This window comes from Lepisma saccharinum, chromosome 22, assembly GCF_977018435.1.
Source record: "Lepisma saccharinum chromosome 22, izLepSacc3.1, whole genome shotgun sequence".
NCBI classification, from domain to species: domain Eukaryota; kingdom Metazoa; phylum Arthropoda; class Insecta; order Zygentoma; family Lepismatidae; genus Lepisma; species Lepisma saccharinum.
The window spans coordinates 16527303-16553083 of NC_139250.1; the positions used below are offsets into that span (position 1 = coordinate 16527303).

The 25781-nt window shown below is 37.7% G+C and overlaps 1 protein-coding gene across 3 annotated transcripts in view; it reads right to left on the reverse strand.

Moving 5' to 3' along the window:
* The window catches only part of LOC146004782 (uncharacterized), a 336182-nt gene extending 311055 nt beyond the window's left edge, over positions 1–25127 (reverse strand). Inside the window, exons 1-2 of one of the 3 annotated variants that reach the window (XM_083143803.1) lie at positions 24734–25127; positions 21143–21187 (exon numbers count right to left, since the gene is read on the reverse strand). In XM_083143803.1, the coding sequence (XP_082999929.1) occupies positions 21143–21187; positions 24734–24761 (73 nt within the window). In that variant the 5' untranslated portion in view covers positions 24762–25127. Of the gene's footprint in view, positions 1–21142; positions 21188–24729 lie in introns of all 3 variants that reach the window. The other 2 variants (XM_083143805.1, XM_083143806.1) reach the window with 2 other exon arrangements.
* Positions 25128–25781: the final 654 nt, after the last annotated feature.

Here is a 25781-nt window from a genome sequence, read left to right on the forward strand (position 1 = left end):
TCTCTCTCTCTCTTCATCTTACACCAACGTCGGCATCTCTATTTTTTTTTTAGTTGTAAGTAAATTGCCAACACACTCTAGTTAATAATGCTACATATTATACACACACACACGCACACACATACTGCGTTGCCATCCACCCATCTCTCTTTCTTTTACGGCAGTACATATTTGTTGCCGGCTCTCCTTGCCCAGTGTGTGCAGGTTGGCAAAAATTGCTTTATGCGCTGTAAGGCAAGCCTCAAGCAAAGTTGCCACCTCCTTGCTTTAGGTTAGGTTAGACCAAAAAAATCTTGGTGATTTTTTTTCGAGTGAGGAGTTGCCAACGCTGATTTTTACTTGAGGGCGGTCAACCGGCTTGATTGCACAAGCAAAATTGCCAGCTCCTTGCTTTAGGTTAGACCAAAAAAAATCTTGGTGATTTTTTTTTCGAGTGAGGAGTTGGCAACGCTGATTTTTTACTTGAGGGTGGTCAACCGGGTTGATTGCACAAGCAAAGTTGCCAGCTCCTTGCTTTAGGTTAGGTTAGAGCAAAAAAGGCTGTGGGTAAGCTGTCGGTTGTTTAACTCTTCCCTTTCTCTTTTTTTTGTAAAAGGCTATGGCAAAAGTACCAGTGGGTTGGCAACCTTGCTTTATGCACTGTAAGGCAAGCCTCAAGCAAGGTTGTCAGCTCCTTGCTTTTAGGCTAGGTTAGACCCAAAAAAAAAACCTTGGTGATTTTTTCGAGTGAGGAGTTGGCAACACTGCGAGAAAATACCTCAAGCAAGGTTGCCACCTCCTTGCTTTAGGTTAGGTTAGACCCAAAAACAAAAACCTTGGTGATTTTTTCGAGTGAGGAGTTGGCAACACTGCGCGCAAAAAGTAGGTCAAAAGATGGGCCCAGAATCGCCTGTTTCACCTACTCAAAAAGTAGGTCAAAGAACGAGTTAGCATAAGAGCAAAATTTGCAGGAGTTAAAAAATAGCTTAAAAAGTGATGCCAGAGCTTTTTCTGTCTATTTTTCTCTCATTGTAGGTTAGTTTAGTCCGTAAAACGTCGTAAATCATAAAATCGCCGCCTTACAGGAAAATATCGTAAGGCATTTCAAAAGTAGGTCAAAGGACAGGCCTAGAATCGCCCATTCCACCTACTTACACCAAAAAGGTACGTAGAAAATTTGTAATATTGGTTCACAGAAATGAGAGGGGGAGGGGTTAAGATTCCTTCTTTGCCAACGCCTTAAGTTCAGGGTCAGGAGACGCCACTGGTTAAAACAAGGAGATGCATTATCTCCATTGCTCTTTAATTTTGCCTTAGAATATGCTGTTAGGAAGGTAAAAGAAACTAACGAAGGACTAAAATTAAATGGAGTGACTCATTTGTTAGCATATGCAGATGATGTAGACTTATTAGGGGATGATATAAATACAATTAAGAATAATGCTAAAATATTTTTCAAAACTGCTAAAATATTTTTCAAAACTGCTAAAGAGATAGGTTTGGAAGTTAACAAAGAGAAAACTAAATATATGCTTACAGACCGAAACCAAGTGTTAGGTAATAATCAAAATCTAATTATTGATAACTCGTTTGAACCAGTTTCCAAATTCAAATACTTAGGAGTAATATTAACAAGTGAAAATTATATTAAAGAGGAAATAAAAAGTAGGCTTAATTCAGGAAATGCATGTTACTTCTCTCTTCATAAACTTTTGTCTTCTCGTTTAATATCTAAGAAACTAAAAGTTAAAATATATAAAACAGTAATTTTGCCTGTAGTATTAGTATATGGGTGTGAATCTTGGTCCCTTACATTGAAAGAGGAACATAAATTGAGAGTATTTGAAAATAAGATCCTTAGGAAAATATTTGGACCTAAAAGGGATGAGAAGACAGGTGAGTGGAGAAGGTTACATAATTTAGAACTACATAATTTGTATTCATGTCCAGATATTATTAGAATGATTAAATCAAGAAGACTTAGGTGGGCAGGCCATGTGGCACGAATGGGAGAGGAAAGAGGAGTTTACAGGATTCTTGTTGGGAAACCTGATGGTAAGAGACCTGTAGGAAGGCCAAGACGAAGATGGAGGGATAACGTTGAGATGTACCTAAAGGAAATCGGTAGGGATGGAAAAGAGTATATAGAACTTGCTCAAGATAGGGACAGATGGATGGCCTGTGTTGCTGCAGCCATGAACCTTCTGGTTTAAGAAGGCAAGAGAGTTAGTTAGTTACTTAGATGGATAATTTGTAGGGCTCGGAAGAGGATAAGCTAAGAAATCTAAAAAAAAACCATACTTTTAGACCTTAAAATTAAAAAAAAAATACCTCAAACTTTAAAACAATGATCTACAAATAATTTTCGCTCTACAAATCAAATCTTGATTTTGTAATAAATTACAGGAGTTTAGTTGAATAATTGGATAAATTCTGCTGTTTGGTGGTTTAAACTACTGAAGCAAAGGGAAAAAGCATGGAAAAAGCAACATGTTGTGACTAATTTCACTTGAAGAAAATTTAAAAAAAAATAATTATGCAACAAAAACGGCAAGAATTAGTGAAAAATGGTCTAACAGCAAAAAAAAAAAAAGGGCGGGAAATGTCAAAAAATGAAAAATAAAAACAATGTTTTCTGGTTGTAACTGAAGTGAAATTTAATACTATCGGTTAGGGTGACCAGACATAATCTTTTTAAGAGTATTATACTCTTTTAGAGGTTCATATACTCTATACTCTTTTCAATTTTCAAAAATCCCCAAATATACTCTTTTCCTTGCTATTTAATTTCATTCATTATTTTACGCGTAAAAATACCTTATAATCCACAGAACGGAAAACGTCAAGATGTCAACAAACTGAAGTATTTACTCCTTGACTCAAGAATTTCCTATGAACAATTTAAACAGTCATTTTCATATTCCATCAACAAGGAAAACATATTCAAATTCATTGGAATTTAATGATAATGATTAGGGCTGAGCCGATTCCACTTTGAACCGATACTCTTACCGATTCCCACCGATACCGATACTTGAAAATTGCAATAATTAAAATTTTTTCAAAATATTGATCAATATTTGTGTGTAAATATTCTCCTCCAATTATATGCATCAACATACCAAGAAATTTGCTTGAGAATATTCAAGAATTGCATCAGAATATTAAAATAGATATTATGTAGTCACAAAATATAGTTTTTTGTGCAAAATTAGTGTAAAATAAAATGGAAGTTTTAATTTTGCATAATTTCCGGGATAATTAGACTGTCAAGAAGTCGCGAGGGATTTCTGCGGACCCCGTGAAAGAGCAAAATGCATGCGCACCTTCAACCTATAGACTATACTGTTTTTGGTCAACAAATATCTGATCACCCTACTATGGGTAAAGCATTGTCTTCAAAGCCCAGAAAAAAGATTTTTCATCAACATCCGAGCCATATTAATTTGTCTGCTATTATATTGGGCACTGGCTGTACAGTGGGATGAATAAGTATTACCAATCAAGTTATGCATCACCATGTTTATTCTTAGTTTTACGCAAAAACTGACACAAAACACCAAGTCAACCACAGCACCTGCTTACATAAAAATATGCTTTAAGACACGTAGGATGCAAGATAAAAATTAATGAAAATAGTCATGGACAATTTGCCGAGCAATACCTATACACCCCACTGTATGGTACATTTTATTTATTAAGCCTAAAGCACAAGAATGTTGAGGAATTTTTCGTTGAAATTCATGAAAAAGGATCACAATTCGCTGTTCATGCCAAATTCGCGTTATTTCACGTCACTGCACATACACAAACACATTTCTGGAACAATTAACACTTTTTCGGTGTTATCGCGTATGGGAAAAATCATGGTGCCTAAGCCAAGCGTCAAGTCAACCTTGCAGCAGGTTTTCGCATATGTAGATCCAAACGTGCGCGCAAGAATATAGTTCCACTGAGACGGGTTCTTTTCCGACACAACTGCATACTTGCAAGAAAACAGTTATTTAATTTGTAATATACAGACAAAATAATACGTCCATTGGCAAGTATGGACTTAATTGGTTGCAATCACTGTGCAGACGAACTTAGAACCGCACATTCGCCAACTGCAATGTGTATTGCGTTGAAGAGACACTGAAACTTTAGAGCGAGTCGAGCGAGACTGAATGCGTTGCAGAACGCGTGGAATCGGTGATACCAGTGTTGCACATCCCACTATATTAACCCTATGTTTATTGTAGAGCGGCGAGAATGGCTGAATCTCCTGTTCAGCGCGCGGTTTTACCCGAATGTTATTTTGAGCTTCATCCGAAGGGAAATGCTCTTCAAAGTCAAGCAAGTTGTTTTAAATGCATAATCCTCCTTGTGGCAACAAGATCAAAGTAAAACAGGGCGTGAGGTGAATGTGCGCACGAATTGTATCACGGGTGTTGAATGATTTGCGGTTTGATTTTAGCAAGAGGAAACGATTGTTTGTTGTTTGACGACAAAAGAATCTCCACGGTATTAAAAGATATTGCAGTGAGAAGAAACATGTTTATTATTTGGACGAGACGTCCTTCAACTCGGTGGGTGGGGGAAGGGGGAATAAAACATGGAAGGATACAACCATACAAAACCACCGCCAGGGCTGAAGAAACCGACGATGAGGGGAAGGGGGAGGCTTATTGTTTCACCCACTGGCGGCAATGAAAGCTTTGTTGAAGTCGCATATTTACTGTTCCGCGCAAAGAAAGGGTGATTATCAGCAAGAAATGGACAGACCAAGATTTGAATCCTGGTTTAGTGAAGTGATTCATAAATTGAAACCAGAGTAATAGCAGCAGACAATGCACGATTGTATATATCACCAATAACAAATCATGCTTTTTTGGTGGTATAACTTGAATTGCGTGTGTCTTACAGGGACGGATGTATTGCGGACGAAGCAACCACGTTTTTCATAAATGTATTTCTTTCTAAACCAAAAACAATAATTTGTCATTAAATTCATGAGGGGCCTATTATTGTTTACTTTTATCTCAGTTTATTTTTCCTTTTGCGTGCTCGAAATATACACACATGCTCTCATGTTTATAAGTTATTTCGCTCTTATATTAAGTAATGACTCATTTATTAAATAATATATGCGCAGAAAGTACTTTTAAAATTTTATGTTTCAGGAGACAAAGAGAAGCAAAAATACATTCCACTTGACATGCATGCGGGTTTTGATGTGTTGTGCGGTTGGCAATACTGTGGATTTTCTCAGTGTCTGCGATGTAAGTAGCTCGGCGGTTGAGGCAAGACTGGCACGGAAGTTTCTGAGCTCAGTTCTCGCGCGGATTGATACATAAAACCTGCTGCAAACTTAGCCTGACGCGCGGCTTAGTTATTGGTGATCAAAATTAAGGGTATCGAGACTTCTGAATCATCCTGTACAATGTACTCCACCTATATATTAAAAGAGAGGCGGTAGCTAGAGTATTATCCTTCGAAAAAACAATGGATTTTCAATCACAACGACATCGAGAAAACTCCACGAAACATGCAATGCTTCCTTTTATGAGAAAGCACAAACAATAGTTAGCTAACGTTGTAACGAACTAAAACAGCAGCTTGCCTATTGTTAACGATTTAATGGATAGGTGCATTGTTGCTTCAGAGAACAATCACTAGTAACAAAGCAAGTGACTTGTTCGCTTTGGTCCTGACCAAGCTTAAAAACGTTTCAACAGCCCCATATTGAATAAAACGAACGGTTTAATGAAGTACCTGGTCGTAGGAACCAGGAACCCTTTTTGGCATTGCTCTCGTATCGGAGATGGGGGGGGGGGGGAGGGCAAGGCTCTAAACTTCCAAATATCTCCTCAACTAGTGCAGAGGTGTGATCTAGCCCCCGTTGAAAAAAAAAGTATGGAATTTGGTTATTTTACATCGATTTTTGCATCTCTGCAGGTTAATCGATGAGGAAGATTGATGAAGATGAGGGAAAGCGGAACAAACATGATGAAACACTCGCGTCTCACCCAGGATTCGAACTGAGATTGTCTGGTTTCGGAGCGCGATACGCTGACCAGTCGGCCACAGAGAATGCTTGTGCAAAAACAAAATTGTAAGTTGTAACAACTGACGTGAAACTTTTTAATAAAAATACGTTAATATATGAAAATACAATATATATCCTTAGAGACTCACAGTAAGATTATATTTTAACGTATCTAACAAAGTATTTTGAAAGTAAGGTAATTAATACAGCTGATCGGCATACGAGTTTTTTTTATATGTTTCCGGTGTCGGAAAGAAATAATGGCGTCAATGGCAAATGAATGTCATTTTAGTCAACATAAGCTAGTTCCCTTTCAGGATGACACACTTGGCACAACGTTCCTGCAGCAATTCTAACCCATCCTAATAGAAGGTTATATCTTCGTCTGCAAACCATACCTGTATTGATGAAATGACGTCACTAATGTTCCTAAATGCATTTTGAGTTTGAAGAAAAGAGAATATAATAGTCTGAGGGGGCCAGATCGGGGGAATAAGGGGGATGGTCAATGAGTTCATACTTCAAATCACGAAATTTCTGCATTGTAATGCCTGCCTTGTGGCAAAGAGCATTGTCTTGGAGGAAGAGGATGCCTTTTGGCAGTTTCCCCCGCCTCCTTTCCTTCAAAGGGGAATGTAATACCCAACAGGACCACACACCTTTCAGCATTCAAGGTGGGACCATTTTCAAGATATTCCCTGAAGTATTATCCCCTCACAAACCCAAAATACTACACCCATTACTTTTCCTGCAGGTTTCTGTCGGCAACATTTTTTAGGCCGTTGTGATCCACTATGGCACTGCATGGATTGATATGATATTTTGTCTCAGGATCATACGTGCAATGGAGTTTCATCCACTGTCACTATTCGTTCAATATCACTGGCTGCAAAACGGCCTTAGCACTGTCCTTTCTCTTCCGCTTGTGATCAGATGTCAAGACTTTGAACACCCGTTTGACAGAAAGTTTTTTTTATCTCCAATTCTTAATGCACAATGTAATGCACCAGCTCTAAATTGATGCCTAGAGTGTCTGCTATGCATTGCAGACCAATCCTCCTGTCTGCAAGGATCAGGTCGTTGGCCCTATCAAGAATTTCCTCAGTCACTACTGTTCTGGGCCTTCCTGGCCTTCTTTATCTGTGCTTGTTCTCCCCCTCCTGAAATCCACCACCCACAATTTCACTGTTATATGAAGGACAGTCACGGGACATTGTGTCAATTCGTCGTATATTTCCTTGGCTCTTCTTTGAGAAGAGGTACTTGGTGACAGCTCTCTTCTCCAATTTGAAAAACTGCACACGCTGTGTTGCCATGTAAATTTAAACTTGTAACGCAATATTACTAGCAGTGGCGTCGCCAGAATTTTTTCTTAGGGTGTGATCAAGGGTGGATAAAATATCTTTAGGTGAGCGTTCGGTGATCATGGCCAGGAATTTTTCAAGGTGAAGCAACGTTTCACGAGGGTCACCAATCAACGTTGTGCTGCACTGGAGCATTCTTGCTCATGGCCTAAATTCATACCTATAATGCAAATATTGCAAATATTTTGTATGAAATTTTCTATTACTGTTATAAAATTTGGCATATAAATTTCCTTTATTTTGTAAAAAAAAGGAATATTATAAAAAAAAGCGAAATACGCTTTCATCAGTTAAAGAAAAGCTTCTCTATGCTTTTTACAAGACAAACGGAAAAGCCATTTTCAAGTGATAGCATACATTAAAAAAAGATTTAATTTGATTTACCAAAACTCATTTAGTCACAGTTACTGGAATATTTAATAGAATTCTGGAATAACCATTTTAATCAAATTTATACAATAAATCTGTCTTATTTTGTATTTTCTAATTGTTTTTACATGTGTTAAAAGTTTAATTTCATCATTTGGGGCCCCAGAAGACAGCCCCTGGCGCACTCGCTCCACTTGCTCCACCCAAGGGTAGTGTTAAATTACAGTCAAATTAGGCAGCGTTGTTAGGATGATGGAAATGCTGGCATCAGCAGCCACCAGATTTAAACGGTGGTTGATGCAATGCACATAGCCTAAATTCCTTTAGGCACTTCTTGTCTGAAAATAGCTTGAACACCATTGCAATTTCCACTCAATTCGCTAAGCTCCACGACAAGTTAAGTTTGCAGCAACTTTTCGTATATATAGACCCAAATGTGCACGCAGAATATAGTTCCGCTGCAATACTGCTGATTTTCTTACTGCCTGTGACATGAACAGCTAGACGGTTGAGGCAAGACTGGCAGGGGAGATGCTGAGCGCCGTTCTCGCGCGGATTAATACATAAAACCTGCTGCAAACTTAGCCTGTCGCAGAGCTTAGCACCATCGTACGTATCTGTTATGCAGTTTTCCATATTGATTCCATGACTTGTAAATTTTTCCTTTACATGCTGGAATAAATATTTTGCATTCACGTTTTCCGCTTTTTCTAAAGCCAAAGAATCTTTGATATAGTCGACGCGCTACATACATTAACGACCGGCTGGATTTGAAGTCCACGCATGGGCGGAGTTTGAGCTTTTGCTTTGGGGGGGGGGGGGTCAGACTCTGGGGGAAGCAATACATATTATAAACTAGGGGTTAATAATAGGTCCGGAGACCTTCCGCCGGAAATTAAAAAAAACAACAACTTAAAAACACTGAGTTCTAGGCCTTTTAGATTTGAAAATGTTAAATTTCCTCGCTTAAGTTAACAAATATTAATTCGTATATTGGTTGTCAGTTTTAAAAGAAGCAAAACAGTACGATTATTGCATTTTGCATTTCATTAATTTTTTATTGATACAATACTCGTATTGCTTTAAAAAAGTTACAGTACAATAGTAAGCTTCAGAAATTTTAGAAAAATTAAATTGTAAAGTTCTTTTGATGCCTCAGCAGTAACTGTTGACTCAACACAAAGTCATTTTACGTTTTTCTTTCTTCAAACTGTACACATCAATCAAATCGTCTAAGACCCGCTATTGCGGCGCAATCACCGCACATGCCATCATGCCAAACGTCAAGATTTGCAGTATGGCTTCATTACAAAAATGTAGTAATTGAACTTAATCATGTGTTATTTTTAGTCTCTTTTAAGTTGGAGGGGCCAGACCCTCCCTGGCCCCTCCAGAACTCCGCCTATGAGTCCACGGAGCGCGTCCACCAGCTGCAACAATCACATTCAACGCACAGTGTTGCCACACATCTACTCTACTCCACCTTGTCCCTCCGCGCACAACCACCTTCCCACGGTCTCCACATTGAAGTTGCAAACTACGGCAAACAGCGTATCCGCAGTCATGGGACTGAGACTCCACGTGGAGTAGACGAGCAGAATGACAGCTGCGCCCATTGGCTGAAGGTTGAGTGTGATTGGACGAAAACAACTCGCCCGCTATTTATCCCCACCCACGTTCGTGGCGGCGGGTTTCTTCAGTTCTTCGACGTTAACGAAGTAGACGCGTGGACTATACTCGTCACCATTCTGATAGTACCTTACAAGTACCGTCAACTGTTCGGATTTGCTGACATCTTTTGTTTCGTCTACCATGAGAGCAGAGTATTGAGCTGTATCAAGTTCTTCACTAAATATATTTACGACTAAGCCAAGCGTCAGGTTAACCTTGCAGCAGGTTTTATGTATCAATCCGCGCGAGAACTGAGCTCAGAATCTTCCGTGCCAGTCTTTCCTCAACCGCCGAGCTGCTTACATCGGAGACACCGAGAAAATCTACAGTATTGCCAACCGCACAACACATCAAAACCCGCATGCATGTCAAGTGGATTGTATATTTGCTTCTCTTTGTCTCCTGAAACATAACATTTTAAAAGTACTTTCTGCGCATATATTATTTAATAAATGTGTCATTAATATAAGAGCGAAACAACTTCTAAACATGAGAGCATGTGTGTATATTTCGAGCACGCAAAAATAAAAATAAACAAAGATAAAAGTAAACAACGATAGGCCCCTCTTGAATTTAATGACAAATTATTGTTTTTGGTTTAGAAAGAAATAGATTTATGAAAAACTTGGTTGCTTCGTTCGCAATACATCCGTTACTGTAAGACACACGCACTTCAAGTTGTACCACCAAAAAAGCATGATTTGTTATTGGTGATATATACAATCAGGTGCATTGTCTGTCGCTATTACTCTGGTTTCAATTTATGAATCACTTCACTAAACCAGGATTCAAATCTTGGTCTGTCTATTTGTTGCTGATAATCACCCTTCCCTTTCTTTGCGCGGAACAGTAAATATGCGCCTTCAACAAAGCTTTCATTGCCGCCAGTGGGTGAAACAATAAGCCTCCCCCTTCCCCTCATCGTCGGTTTCTTCAGCCCTGGCGGTGGTTTTGCATGATGGTATCCTTCCATGGTTTATTCCCCCTTCCCCCACTCACCGAGTTGAAGGACGTCTCGTCCAAATAATAAACATGTTTCTTCTCACTGCGATATATTTTAATACCGCGGAGATTCTTTTGTCGTCAAACAACAAACAATCGTTTCCTCTTGCTAAACTCAAACCGCAAATCATTCAACACCCGTGATACAATTCGTGTGCACATTGACGGCAAATCACCTCACGCCCTGTTTTACTTTGATCTTGTTGCCGCAAGGAGGATTATGCATTTAAAACAACTTGCTTGACTTTGAAGAACATTTCCTTTCGGATGAAGCCCAAAATAACATTCGGGTAAAACCGCGCGCTGAACAGGAGATTCAGCCATTCTCGCCGCTCTACAATAAACATAGGGTTAAAATAGTGGGATGTGCAACACTGGTATCAGCGATTTCACGCGCTCTGCAACGCATTCAGTCTCGCTCGACTCGCTCTAAAGTTTCAATGTCTCTTCAACGCAATACAGATTCGAGTTGGCGAATCTGCGGTTCTAAGTTCGTCTGCACAGTGATTGCAACCAATTAAGTCCATACCTGCTAATCAATGTATTATTTTGTCTGTATATTACAAATTAAATAACTGTTTTCTTGCAAGTATGCAGTTGTGTCGGAATAGAACCCGTCTCAGTGGAACTATATTCTTGCGCGCACGTTTGGATCTACATATGCTAAAACCTGCTGCAAGGTTGACCTGACGCTTGGCTTAATTTTGCAATGACTTAACAATTCGTTTTGAATAGAAGGGTGGAAATATTTTGCATTTTGTCAACCTTCGTCTTCTTCTGAAGAGGGGGTTGATTTTTGAAAACACGTCAAGCAATTAAAGGAAATTTAATTTATTAGAACTTTGGTCGGACACGTGGTGCCCTCTGTGTGCTATTCTCAAATATGGTTTTCTTTAAGATCTAATTGTTGTTTAAACCTACATTTCAGTAAACAATTACAGTAATAGGGAAACAACATTCTATTAACAATGCCGAAAATCACAAACTAGAATTAAGTACATCTGCACGTGCTGGATCTAAATTAGTTCTGTTATTTCCAGCCTAGCTGATTGTCACGTTTCATTTTATTGCAGTTTGGTGGTTTAGTGTTTATTTTATATTTAGTGGCCCGTGAGATGAAATACGAGGTGTGGCTAGAAAAAAAAAAACGGACTGTTGCTACAAAATCTTTTATTGGGCATTTTGTACAATACGAACATTATCCTCTTCAAAGTACTCCCCTGAACTATCGATACACCGCTCCATACGAATCTTCCATTGCTGGAAGCAGTGCTGGAAATTATTTTCTGAAACCATGTTCATGACCTCCGTCGCTTTCATTTTCACAGATTCTACGGTCGTAAATCTGGTTCCTTTCAGTGCTGATTTGACCTTTGGGAATAAATAAAAAAAAGTCGGACGGAGCAAGATCCGGCGAATAGGATGGATGTTCTAACACTGGGATTCCATACTTGGCCAAAAAAGCCTTGACTGACAATGCCGTGTGGGCAGGAGCATTGTCCTGATGAAGAATCCATGACTTGCTTTTCCACAAATCAGGTCGTCGTCTTCTTACTCGCCCACGAAGGGTCGTCAGCACAGTAATGAAATAATCTTGGTTGACAGTTTGACCTTCGGGTACCCAATTCGAATAAATTCACCGACATTTGCAATGTTTGATTCCGTTTTTGACGTGCAAGGCCGTCCAGGATGCGAGTCGTCCGCGATCACTTCTCGTCCCTCTTTAAACCTTTGAAACCATTCAAACAATTGAGTGCGTGATAAACACTAACCTCCTACACTCCCTTCAACAAAACATAAGTTTCTGTGGCGGATTTTCAGAGTTTCATAAGAAACTTCACATGATACTCTGTTCCACTTTCACACTTAACATTTTCCCGACGGAGCACGATGTACGGTTCACTTCGTCCACAAGCTACAGCGGAACTGAGCGCCGCGCACCCTGGGAAACCACACAATCGATAGGCAGGATATCAGGTTATACACTCATGCACCGCTTGACCTTCACGCGCTTGCCGTTTGTCGACAGCAACATCAATCCGTTTTTTTTTCTAGCCACACCTCGTAGTTCTCCAAATGCACGAAATGTGGTCATTTCTCACAAAGGTAAGCCTCTTTGTCACTAAAACTAAACTTTATCTCAATTTTCCAGAACTAAAGCAATGTGAAAATCTTACGCATAGAAATAACAGTAAAGGCGCATATAAAACAACACAGGTTTTAAATTAATAACACCGAATTGCAATAAAAGATATCGAAATTTAGTGGAAAGGAAAACAAAAACTTCACGTCCCTAGTTACGGGGTTGTTAAAGGTTCAGGAATTTTAAATAAATTCAATTCCGGTCCAGGAGAGAAAATCAGCAAGCGTGAATGGGTTCTGGACCGTAAAGAACCTTTTTATCTTTAAAGTATTTCAATTCGGTCCAGGAACCTTTTTTCGGATCAATTTAAATTCGGTCCAGGAACCTTTTTTCAATGAAACAAAACGCAAATTGGACCGAATTTAAATTGTGCTAGAAAAAAGTTTCGGTCCTGTAGCGCAATCCAATAGAACCCATTAGAATTTATGGGTTCATTGACCTTGAACAACCCTGCCTAGTGATAAGCAATATGGACATACTGCTCACATTAGCAATTTACCGATGGAGAAAAATGGAAGTTAGTGTTACCATTACCGAATTGGGTTGTGAGAAAGTTACGTTTGAATCCAATCTTTAACATAGATTATGGTTTCATTCTCATATATTTCCTCTATGTGGTGTTTTCATGGTGAGAAGTGAAGAGTGAGGCTCTTGACCAAGAATGCAGCTAGGATGTCGTGTTTGGAAAACTTAATATGACTTTATGAACAACATTCTCAATAATTCAACGTGTTGTTTTAAACGTAACTTTGAACTGTGTTACGTTAGTCGCATAAGAGCAGCGAGCGCCTCGAATTACCGGGGCTTTACTGTATTACATACTGTATTAAATACAAACGCATATGACACATGAAGTTTTATTAATACATAGTAGTATTTTAATATATATACGAGGGACAGTCAAAAGAAAACCTTCATTTGTTTTTTTTTTCTAACAAGTAGATTTCTGTATGTAAAGTTACACACGTTCGTTGCATTTTAGCATAGACCCATTGCTGATCCACATATATTTTCAAGTATGAGTTAGTGTTTGTATAGATACCCCAAGAAGAAGAATATTTGGAATGTATGTGCAGTCACCTATGAGCCACCGCGAAGGTTTATCCACTCACCTTCGTGCGGACTGAGGCCATTGTCGAACTTTCCCCTCTATTTGTAAACTTGCTGGCGTGGTAAGAATGCATAGACATATTGAATTTTCATTTGCCGTAGAATGTTTAAGTTTTAGACTTTCAGAGGGCAAGAAACCAGTGCTCTTCGCTGGTGCGTGTGTATGTATGAGGCGCAATCTTTAAAATGGCGAAAATGGTGTTGCGAAGCTCACTTGATCAGTGTTGCAGCCTTGAGGTCGTTTTGTAAATAACAGTCGATACCTCATTTACAATTTGATCTGTTTACAGTCGGACTTTCAAACTTTCAAGGTTCTCACTCGACTCTCCCTCGTATGTATGTATGTATGTATGTATTTATGTATAGCTATATATATATACCGGGTGGTCCGAAAGTCCCGGAACGGTCACATATCGTGAGAAATACACATCGAATCGGAAAACGAAAAAATACGTGTTTAATAAGTGAAAGAAAGCTATTTAATGATATCACACTTAATTCCCCACATCCCCCGCCTGTGAACTGTGAAATTTTAAATGGAAACCCCCATTTTGTATTGTAGAATCGGAAAGAGGACTTCATTCCGAGCCCAACGAGCTATCAACCATCCTCCTAGCTCAAAAAAAAAAAGTGAAAATTTCATAAAACCCAATTTTTTTTCCAAAGGGACGCTCTGCCCCTAATTGAGCTAGAGTGAAAGCGATTACAGATTCGGAATATGCGTATGTAAAAAATATACGTAGTTACTCAGGGGTACAGAAACTACACAGAGAAAAAAGTTTGTTTGGATTAACCAAAAAAATGGTAGTGGTGAACAAATCGTTTGTTTAAATAGGCATCAACCAAACAAATTGTTCACCAGTACCAAAAGATTTGGTCAAGTTCTACTTGTTTGTCGTAAACAATTTTTTGGTTACCAAAACCAAATATTACTTTGGTAAATCTAACAAAATGTAGCCCATTTGTTTAGGAAAACCAAATAATTTAGTCAAAATTACCAACAAACAATTTGTTAAATAATTTATTCATTTATGTTGTAATGTGGCTAATTTTAGCTAGGGTGGAGTTTGTACAAACTAACTGATCTCAAAATACACATTCAGAATAGAAAGTTCACGAGAACTAACCTATTTTGGAGCGTGCTTGTGTTTCTGCGGCACACTTACCTTCTACTTATATAGTCCAGAATAAAAAGGTTGCTCATGGGAGATTCACTTTTATTCACTGCAGTACATTTTCTTCTTTAATTTGTAGCTTTGATGTTCACATATCTTTCGAAGAATGTTAAAGCACAATTTTTCACTATGATTACAATCAAACGTACCATTATTTGTTGTACAAAAACTTATATTTCTTTTACATATTTTGACAGAACTATCTAGCGACCGGTGTAGGAAACTCAGTATAAAGTAAGTATATTCTGAGCTTTTTTTTTCAGAATATTAGGTTACACAGCAACATAAAGACTCGCTTCGAGTAATTATCTATATACATGAGTTTCAATTTTCGACAAAAGATTTTCATACTACACTCGACGAAACTGGACAATCGTTATTTCAAATTCGGAAGCAAGCTCACGCACATATACTAAATTTAACCAAACGTTTTGTTTCTCTTTACTTACATATGTATCATTTTGTTTACGAGTACCATATTTTGTCTGACCAAATTTTTTGGTATTCTTAAACAAAATTATTTAGTAATTACAAGCAACATTTGGTTATCGGAAACAAAAAGCATAACCAAACAGCTCAACCAAACTTTTTTGGTAATTCCAAACAAACCAGTTTTTTCTGTGTAATACAATATATACATGTAAAGGTAAAGGTAAAGTTCCCTCTGCATACAGCACATATTGTCGATGTCGGACATCTTGGAGGTGATGTGATCACCATCTCTCTTTGTACCATCAGCACTACCTCTGGATTATCTGTAACAAGCGAACACGAGTATCTTCAGAGGATATATGCTATGATTTTGGCATCAGGAGTTGGAACCTCAGAGTGAAGAACTTACTATGAAGGTTCGAATCCTTCACTAGTCATGGGTTTTGTCCATTTGCAAGTGTCCATTAATTTCATCTAATGATCATACATCCTTGTTGGAAAAAATAACTATACCAACTAAACCCTTGGCTTTCCTAAACTCGAAGGTTTGTTGCTGCAGCAACATAGATCTTCTGTCTGCCCCTATCCTGAGAAAGATCAGTCCACAATATCTTCGACTTGGCCTTCCCACAAGTCTCTTACCACTAGATTCCTCTACAAGAACCCCATAAACATTTCTTTCCACTTCCTTACTTTGTAGAGTATGTCAATATTGTGTACATTTCGTCGATCTTTCCTGCCCACCGAGCATCAACACATCGTTAACATCGGCGAAAATAGTGGATACAGATCGAGAATGGGGAAGGAGGAACTACGTAGATTTGTGTGCGGCAAACGAAAGGTCAGGATTGGCCTGGTTCAGACTGGGGGGATGGAACCAAGTTAAACTTAAACGGGAGGACGGGAGCGTAGAATGCCCGTTATGCGGTGAAGACGAGACGAAATTTCACATTCTCCTCCAGTGCAAAGAAACAGGTGAGGGAAGACAAAAAATATATCAGGGAAATAAATGAAGCTAACATTGGGAATATAATGACAAGCGTTATTAGGAGGGAGAGACCGAGAGGGTAAAAAGGTAAAAGGTAAAGTGTTCCCCTGTGCATAGCACCACGCCATGAAAGCGTATAGGGGGTGTGGTGGTAACGCCCCACACTTTTTTGATCCGGTCGTGAGTGGGGGTGATGTGATCAGCATCACGCCCCTAACCGCCTTTACCCCCCAGGGTTTCCCCCAGGTACCCATGTTATTCGACACTGGGTGGGCGCCGGGGCCGCTTCCATCGTTAGAAAAGTTCCCGGATTTGAACCGGCCGGGGATCGAACCAGGACCTTGAGCATGGTAGTCAGACGCGTTACCGACTGAGCCACCGCGGCGACCGAGAGGGGGGAGGCGCAAATAAGGAATCTGGGAACTTTCCTACACTACGCCTGGGTAAAGAGAGCAAAGAAGCTCAGTGGGGATAGCGAACATGTGTGAAAGGGTTGAGGGTTACTAAATAAATAAATTAATAAATAAATTTGAGAAAATTTAGGAATCACTCAGGTAAGAGTGCAAGTATAGGGAAAGATTTGAAATGAAATAGTGTTTGTGAACTCCCAAGCAGTGTGAAGGTGGAAGCAGACTAAAAGGAGGAAGGGTGTAGGGAAAGTGCACGAAAATTTTTCACTTGTATGGTATGTATAGCTGTAAAGCTCATACTGGAAATAAATTCTATTCTATTCTACTATTTTTCTCTTGACGTGTTGTACATATTTTGCAAACTGTGTTTACTATTGACACTAACTCCGGTTCTAGCCTCAATCTTGAATTACGAGACGAGATCTCTGAATCATTTTCAGATTCAACATAAGTTCAAGAAATTGGAATTAATTTAACTAAATGCAAACAGCCGTTGAAATTGGTACGTCTAGTGAAATTAGCATATTGAATACTTGCATATGGGAACAGGTCAAACAAATACAAACAATAAAACTAAATAATGACACAGAAAGCTTTCTACAGCCTCACAGAATACATGAAAGATCACAATGTCACTTACAAATATGTACAATCGATAGTAATGTTTATATTTTAAGTACTCAAAGAGGCACGTGACAGCCTCCCTGCCTGCATTGCCAATATAAACAATGTGTTATAATGATGAAAAAACTACATGCTACCTACTCTGTCTTGACGTTTTCCATGTCCTTTAATCCAGGATGTACGGAAGCAAAGAAATAAATATGGCTTTCCACATTTATTTTATAAAAACTTCCTACCGGTGATTTTTACATGTTATCGAAGAAAGCCACGTAAAATTAGAAAGAGTTAAGTCCAATTTATGCTCAGTTAAAGTCTAATGCGGGAATTGGGCCTAGAATCATGAGCATCTCCCTTCAGTCGAACCCGGGTCCCTGAACACAAGACGATACGCTAAACCGGGAGGTCTATGTGCATTGGAAAGAAGGGTCTATTCCGAGGCCTAGAGCAAAAGTACAGAAATAAACGGCGATATGTAACGTGAAGCTTCATTGAAAAACAATCCGCAGACAATCGCCTGCACGATATCAGTCAGTGTCTCGTGGTTAAAGAAGCGAGGAACATTCATGTATGTGAAGACCGCGAACTCGCTTAGTAGTCACTTGCCATCTCCTTCCGAACCAGATACGAGAGATTAAGAACGCAGATGAAACGTGAAAGATATATCTAAGTATGGATTACGCCACACAAGTCGTTGCAAACGAACAGATGACGCTCATGAGCGGGGGAAAATAATTTAGAACGTTTTGGCGTCAGATCCAAAACCAAAATTTCTGGTGCCATAATTCTCTTTAGTGCGTGTCTGGGGGTATATATATGCACACGTATATTTACACACGCACACACAGATATACACTATATAGTCAAAAGTCACCGGACACCCAAGTGAACGTGGAAGTAGTTTCATGGTCTGGGGCTGTTCTTCCTAGCTTGGCCTCAGGCTATTAGTCTTGGTCAATGGCAACGTGAACAGTGGTATATATGAGAACATTTTAGATGATAGCGTGCTGCCCACACTGTGACAACCGTTTGGAATGGGCCCTTTTTCTCTATCAGCATGATAATGCCGCTGCCCATACAGCAGGGTCCATTGCATCGTGGCTTGAGGACAATTAGGTGGATGTGCCTAGCTGGCCCATTCAAACCCCCGACTGGAACCCCATATAACATCTTTGGGATGAACTGGAGCGTCGGTTTTGTGCCAGACCCAGTCGACATGAACTATTCACGACGCTATAGGACGAATGGGAAGAAAAAAAAAACACCAACAATATACTAGAACTTAGTGGAAATCCTGCCCCGAAGAGTAAATGCTGTAATAATCGCGAAGGGAGGTCCGACATCTTATTACTTATCTGGCTGGTGTCTTTGGAATGAACAGCACTGGGTGTCCAGTGACTTTTGGCTATATAGTGTATGTATAAATACTTAGGGCACTCCGTTGTCACGAGTGGGAGAGACAGACTATATTTTTTATATTAAAGTTAACTATTCTATAGTTAAATAACTTTTTCCTTACAGTAACTATGCGATGAAATATGAAACTTATCACTGTTGATTAAACATAACTACCCTTATATACTTTCACAGATTTGTAGCTATAATTGAACAATTTTGTAAGAAATTTATTTTAATTTCTGTGAATTGTCAAATGATGAAAAATAAATTATTTGACACAAAGAGAGAACGTAATTGACATTTGAGTATTCTAGTGGAGTTGAGGGGAAAATGTAAAAGTTAAAGGAGAAATTAATTGTTTTTTGGCATCACGGGTGACACACAATAGAAACCAAAGTAAACCTAAAAAGTTAAAATAAATTAGCAATATGTAACTTAATTATGTACAATACTTGAATTTTTATGCAAATGACAATACTAGGTTGTTCACCACAAGATTAAGTTACAGCAATGCATTAAATTTCAAAAATTGTGGTTCATGTAGTATATATTGGCATAGCCATGAGGAAAGAAACTTTTGGGGGGGGTGTATGCAGAAATGTAGTAAAGTATATAAATTATTCATAACTGAAAATTGAAAAATATGAACTTTAAGGAAGTAATATTTACAATTACCTCTTGTTTATATTTTTAGTATAGTATGATCTGAAAATTGGCATACTTTGTTCCTCTTAATCGTTTAAAGTGTACACCTATTATTTAATGAGTCTTATGTTAATTTTTTTAAAAAAACTTGGAAATTTGTTCTTTTACTTGGTAACAAGAGTAACAAAAAGAATTATCATAGATACAAATGAGTATATCAAGTTCATCTCAAATTTATTAGGAGGTAAGATATCCTTAACAGTATTTTACTATTAGCCTGCAGGACTAGGAACACAGCAACACCAAAATTAAAAGTATCACAAGGGTAAGACAGATAATCACAATCACACCCACACCAACCAAAAATAGACAAAAGACGAGCAGCTAAAAATTTAGAATGTTAGAGTTAGTTGGCCAAAGCACAATCGAAAAATAACAGAAAATATTTTTAAAATGCTAAGCTCCACTTCACCCTTAAGACACACAAAAAACTTGTAGTTAATTCGTGACAAAAATATGGAAAAAATATAAATATGCTGACCAAGGCAGTAATTTATTTTATTAAAAACATAAACTAAACGTAACGTTATGAAATATATAATTCCCTTTTTGTGTATCTTGTTACTTTTGTACTTGATACAGAGTCTGATGAAGACCTTGCTAGAAGGTTGAAACGTTACGTTTAGTTTATGTTTTTAATAAAATAAATTACTGCCTTGGTCAGCATATTTATATTTTTTCATAATCATGGAAACAAGGCTTCATGGTGTTATAGTCAAAAATATGGGCAAAAAATACAAAGATTCATGTACATATTTTCTGCCTCTTTATCTAATGTCGAGCGTTGGCACAAAAATAAACTTGTATTTCAAAGAAAATAAAAGGGCAAAAAATTCTAACAGAAATTATACTTTCTGCCACATCAGTAATACAATGAAGTGACTATTTTGTGAAACATTATGGCTAAACACTCAAAGCAATTTTAATGTCAGTATAACAAAGCACTTGAGATATTTTGATAAAAAGAGAAAAAAACGGATTTGTTTTGAATTAACAGAAAAAAGTTTAATAATCAAAAAGAAAATTTGATGACCTTCACTAAATTTAATAGTTTCTCTAGACAAATTAGCAAAAGAAGTTGGAACTGGTGAACAAATTTTTCTTTGTTGCTTATTCAAACAAAATGTTTGGTTACCAGTAACTATTTTCTTCGTTATTCAAAACAAACATCCCCCCCTCTGTGTACAAAGGAATAGTTGAAGAAATTTTGTGTTTATGCATTGAGAGAGAATGAACCAATAAGTCAAATTATTAGGCAAAAGATTCTAAAAATTTCAAAATATCATTTGCCTTCATATAGAATTTCAAAATGTTAAAACGCATGTTTCCAAAGCACCAGTCCGCAACTGACAGAAGCATATACCTAAAATTAGGCGAAAGCAATAGTATTTCGAATGAGTCTACAAAGCATACTAAAGAAAGGGAGTATATTGTACAAAAATACAAGGCAGTAAGATCTCCAGAATCTAATGGCAACAGTTAAACACATTAGTCTGCTATTTTAGAACAGGAATAGTTATTATCAGGACTCTGAAGTTGATCTAAAAAAATGTCCAAAGAATTGACCTTAAAATTCTTTGAAAATGAGCTAAAAATTATTTTTGCTCTAAAAATGAAAACTTGATTTTTCATAAATTACAAGAGAGTTGAATAATTTAAACTACAGAAGCAAAGGGATACAAGCAATTAAGTGTTATTGTAGTTCTCTTTATTTTTACTTCAAGGTTCTTCTGTATAAGTCACTCACCTCTTCTCAGAGTGCGTCTTGCACGATACAGTAGTGGGCCAGCATCTGAAAATACAGTTGTGTTTCGCTTATATCAGGTTATAAGTTTTATAAAATAATGTGACTAACTATACTTTAAAACCACAGATTAAAGCGATAATAGAGCTCACCAAGGGAACCTCAAAGTAGGCTTTACACAAAGTATTTTAAGTTTGCTGGAGGAGAAATTAATTTACCTCAACAAATGACTGTCGATTAATGGCGAACTTGCTAAAAGGATTTAAATATGTAAGTTATGCATTTGAAATTCACGAAACAACAAGGAAGGAGGAAAAAAACCTCAAAATTGAAGAAAAATTAAAAAAAAAACGTCAAAAAATACTGAAAAATGCAAAATACAAATAATATTTTCTGGTTCTGGTAAAGGAAAACGGACTGATATCGGGTTTAGTATTGTTTTCAAGGCTCAGAAAAAGATCAACTTCCTAGCCCTATTTGTTATCGTATCTAAATACAATGTTTTTAATCATCAATGTGTGCATGTGAAATTCTCAGACGTTTTTAAATCAATCATGCTATGTGTAACTGACCATATAATATTTGTATGATACTATCTTATGTGTATTTGCATAATTTTTCTTGCTGCTGCGATGTCTGCTGAAAAGTTATATCCGCAATGTAAAACTGTTACATTCGAAACGATTTAACTGCACAGGGAAATGAGAACAAGTGATTATATTTATTATCCAACTTATAAAAGTCTAATCCCTGTTCGCATATCTTGTTTACCTGTTTATCTAGTAACAACATGACAGTTATTAAGCGAATGTGTGTTATGTTTGCTGAGATACGTCCGAAATAAGTATAATTTTTATCAGAATAAAATAATAACTACAGCCTAAGAATTTAAATAAAACTGTTCGAAGAGCATGCCAATACTAAATTCCCAAAATAAACTTTTCAGTGATTAGTTTAAAGAATATACAAGGTCAACAAAGTTTCAAAATATGCAATATATGTTTGTATTTTATTTATTTATTCACGGGATTGTATCCATTATTGGCTATAAATTTTATATTTAACTGTCACATAGTTCATTCACCAAAGTTGGTTGCATATCAAGATCAACGATGTTTAATAATGAAACTTAATCATAATCAGGCGGACAATACATCCTGAATTTCAAGTTTCTGTCTCGGTGTCGCATAAAGGCGAATAAATAAAAGGGAAATGACCGTTAAGCACTATTAACTCAAGTAACAAAGGGACTAACATGGAAGTTTAATTACTTTTCAAAATTCAAATTAATTTTCCTATAGTTAGGAGCGGAGATGTTTCAATAAAATATGAAAATCATCTAGATTAAAGCGCAATCATTAGAGTCGTACGAATTTTTTTAAAAAAATCTGATAGTTTTTCTTTTAATGATATTTTAATGTGTAAAATAAACACGAGTTGCGCTTATTATTTTCTTAAAAAATACTTAAAATGATGCGTTGCGGATATCGCTACATAAAGTTGCGGGAATCTGCAGTTTTCAAAACGTCTGTCCTTTTCTAAATCAAATTTCGGAGCATTAGAGGGGAGACAGACTCCTGCCATATGTTGCAGGAGTTCCTTGAGTCGACCTTTGTCGAGTTCGTCCTTAATATCCGCAATGCCTCAAATATCCTGCAAAGTATTCACTCAAAGTATAACTGTTTTTGAAGATTTAAAATTAGAAATTTATATATAGGCTAGCTGTTAAACGTAGCAACTTCTGGTGGTATGTCATGTGGAGAACGAGGAAATGGTGCACTTCAGGCATGGTGCACAGGAATTTTCTTTTCGGAGGGAGTTGGTATTATAAGGGTGGATATTACAAGCTGTTTTGAGCGGGGAAGAGGTAATTATCATTTCTAACCTTCGTTTTAAAAGTTGATGAAAGACAAACACGATAATCGGGGGCCAATTTAAGAGGTTTTGCATTGATTTTTCCAGAGTTCTTTACTGCTATCATATGAAAAGTTTAATTTTCGTAAAATTTCGGGAGGACGCAGTACGCCACTGATTCAGACACAGGTACTGGAAAAATAAAAATACAAGTCTGGTCACGGTGTCAAGAAAATGGAGACGCACGCTCTTTTATGGAATACAACCTGGCTGGTTTACTTCCAACATGCAAAAAACACTAGTTTATTTTCATTTGCCAGGTACTCTAGCTCTGCAATGGGACACTTCAGATCTTCATTAGATAGGATTTTGCAACAGTTAAAAGGATTAGAGGAAAAACTGCAGGTAGAGCTGAATAAAAACAACTTCACTAATCCTTGCAAATGAAGTTTACCTAGCAAGGTTATTATTCATAAAGGACTCGGTAATGTTCACTGTCGCGCAACAGAATGTGCAATTTTAGGAAATTTCCATTTCATTCACGTGTGCTTATTCCAAGTCATTCAACTCTTGCAAAGGTTTACCACTGCAATACAAATCTTCCAATATATAAAAAAAGTAATTTAGTTTTTTTGAAAGAATGTAATCTTTTATAAATTTATGCATTATAAACCTTGAGATATTTTACTACAGCCATCTTCATTTAAGATTTAAGTGATAGAATTACAAACCTAGAACAATGTAATAAAAAAATATAAATGGAAATTGTATCTATCAAAGTACAAATCTGCCTACAATAACCATATGAAGAAAATATGTAGATCATAAGTACTGAAATTATGCACGGTGTGTGTGTGTTTACACGTATCATTGTAAATTGTAAGGTTATGTTACATTTTCAAAGTAATTCATTAGGCACGAATGCACAGTTTGAATTGTACTGTAGATAATTCTGAAGTTTACAATGTTAATATCTAAATAATGGAAAGACAATAGAAAAATACTGAAATCCAAAAACATTCATATTGTTACTGAAGGTGAAAGGCGTAACTTAACGAGGCAAGGGGGACTTGCCACCCCCCCCCCCCAAAAAAAAAAAAAATTACAAGTTAATGGTATTTTTGTTAACTTCATCGGACGTCAGAAGCAAAGGAATAAGTAATTTTTATGATTTGGCAAATTAAATATTTATTTAACAAAATAGTCCTGGACGCTATTTTTATGGGATAGAAAACCTTTCGATTATGTTCCCCAAAGTTACCCCCAAGCCAGTGTTTGCAACTGCTGCCAAAAAAGGCCGTTTTCTAGCTTGTGGCTAAGCCCCTCACCAATTAAATCTTGTAAAATTTCTGCAACTAAATTCCATAGACAATAATTCATCACAGAATTATTATAATTCGCCTTGTATTGTGCAGGTGAATATAAACGACCATGCACGCATTTTCCATCGGTTGAATTCTTTGATGTCGAGTATCATGCGCAAAGCTTAAACTTCAGTCTCTCCCTGTACATGTTTTGAATTTGATTATGAATATTTCATACTATTGCAACTTCTTTTGTACTAACATTTGCGTAACACTGCCATTACTGATAATTGTTTTAAAAAGCCAATCACCTTGTACAGGATTGTTAAAACAACGACAGTCAAATTAAAAAACAACTTAAAAGCTGACATTTAACATTCGAGCAACGAACATGCTATTAACGTTGCTGTTATAAACGTTGAAATTACTCACCAACCTTTGATATTTCGCTGGTAATCCCGCATAAATGAGAAGAAACCAATTATGCAGGCTGCAAAGAACCGCCTTGCGTCATTTGATGTGCAGATTCTCTCTCCAGATGCAATAACATAAGGCACTCACCACCACTGACGTCCATGTCAGGATTACTGATGACGTCACTTTGCACGATGATATGCCTCGCCGCACGTTGCAACTGCACTGTTGCTAGATCCCGGAGTGCAGAAAAGTACCTTTTTACTCCGGTGTCACCTTGTGCAGACACCTTCAAGTTGGCGACGTCATGTGCAAACGGTATTAACGCCCCCTCCCCGCTTATTCTCTTGCCACAATACCCGCACCTCTCCCGCTTGCATTTACAGAGAGCACTTGTACTTTGGCCAAAGTTTACTTAGTGTCTGTAGCGAGACGCGGCTTGGAAAGTGCAAACAAAAGACTCGCGTTTGCAGTAGCTGCGTATCTTCTTCTTCAATTGTTATCTTGGTGAAGCTTTAGTGGTGGGAGGGGGAAAGGTGCAGCAGACGGCTTGAGCATATCGTCGTGACGAGCCTGCAACCTAATGTAAACAATTTGCAGGCAGGTGCCATCCGCCTATTGCAGTGCAGAACAGCGTATGGTTGTCTATGTGCTATCGTGACCTTCAAGAATTACATGCACGTCGCCTGTTGCCAGCAACGGAGTGAATTTCTGCGACACAGAAGGGAATTTCCTCGTAGGAAATTTAGGCGCCAACAGGTCAAAGACAGCGCCGTTTTGTTGTTTTGTTTCGTGGGACGAGCGAAATAGCCACACTGCAGCTGCAACATGCACCAGGGAAAGTGCACTCGCATTTAACAAGTTACGCAATCTGACCTCGAAATATAAGTTTCACAAACTGGAGACCATGGGTGTGTCGATAGGGATTACACAGTCCTTTTCCCCGCGCCCTTGAACAATAATAAAGTTACCTAGCTGACGTTAACGTATACCATTTAAATGTAAATGCCTCATACACGTTGCACTAGAGACAGCAGCAATGCACAATTTATTTCGAATTGCAACCAGGA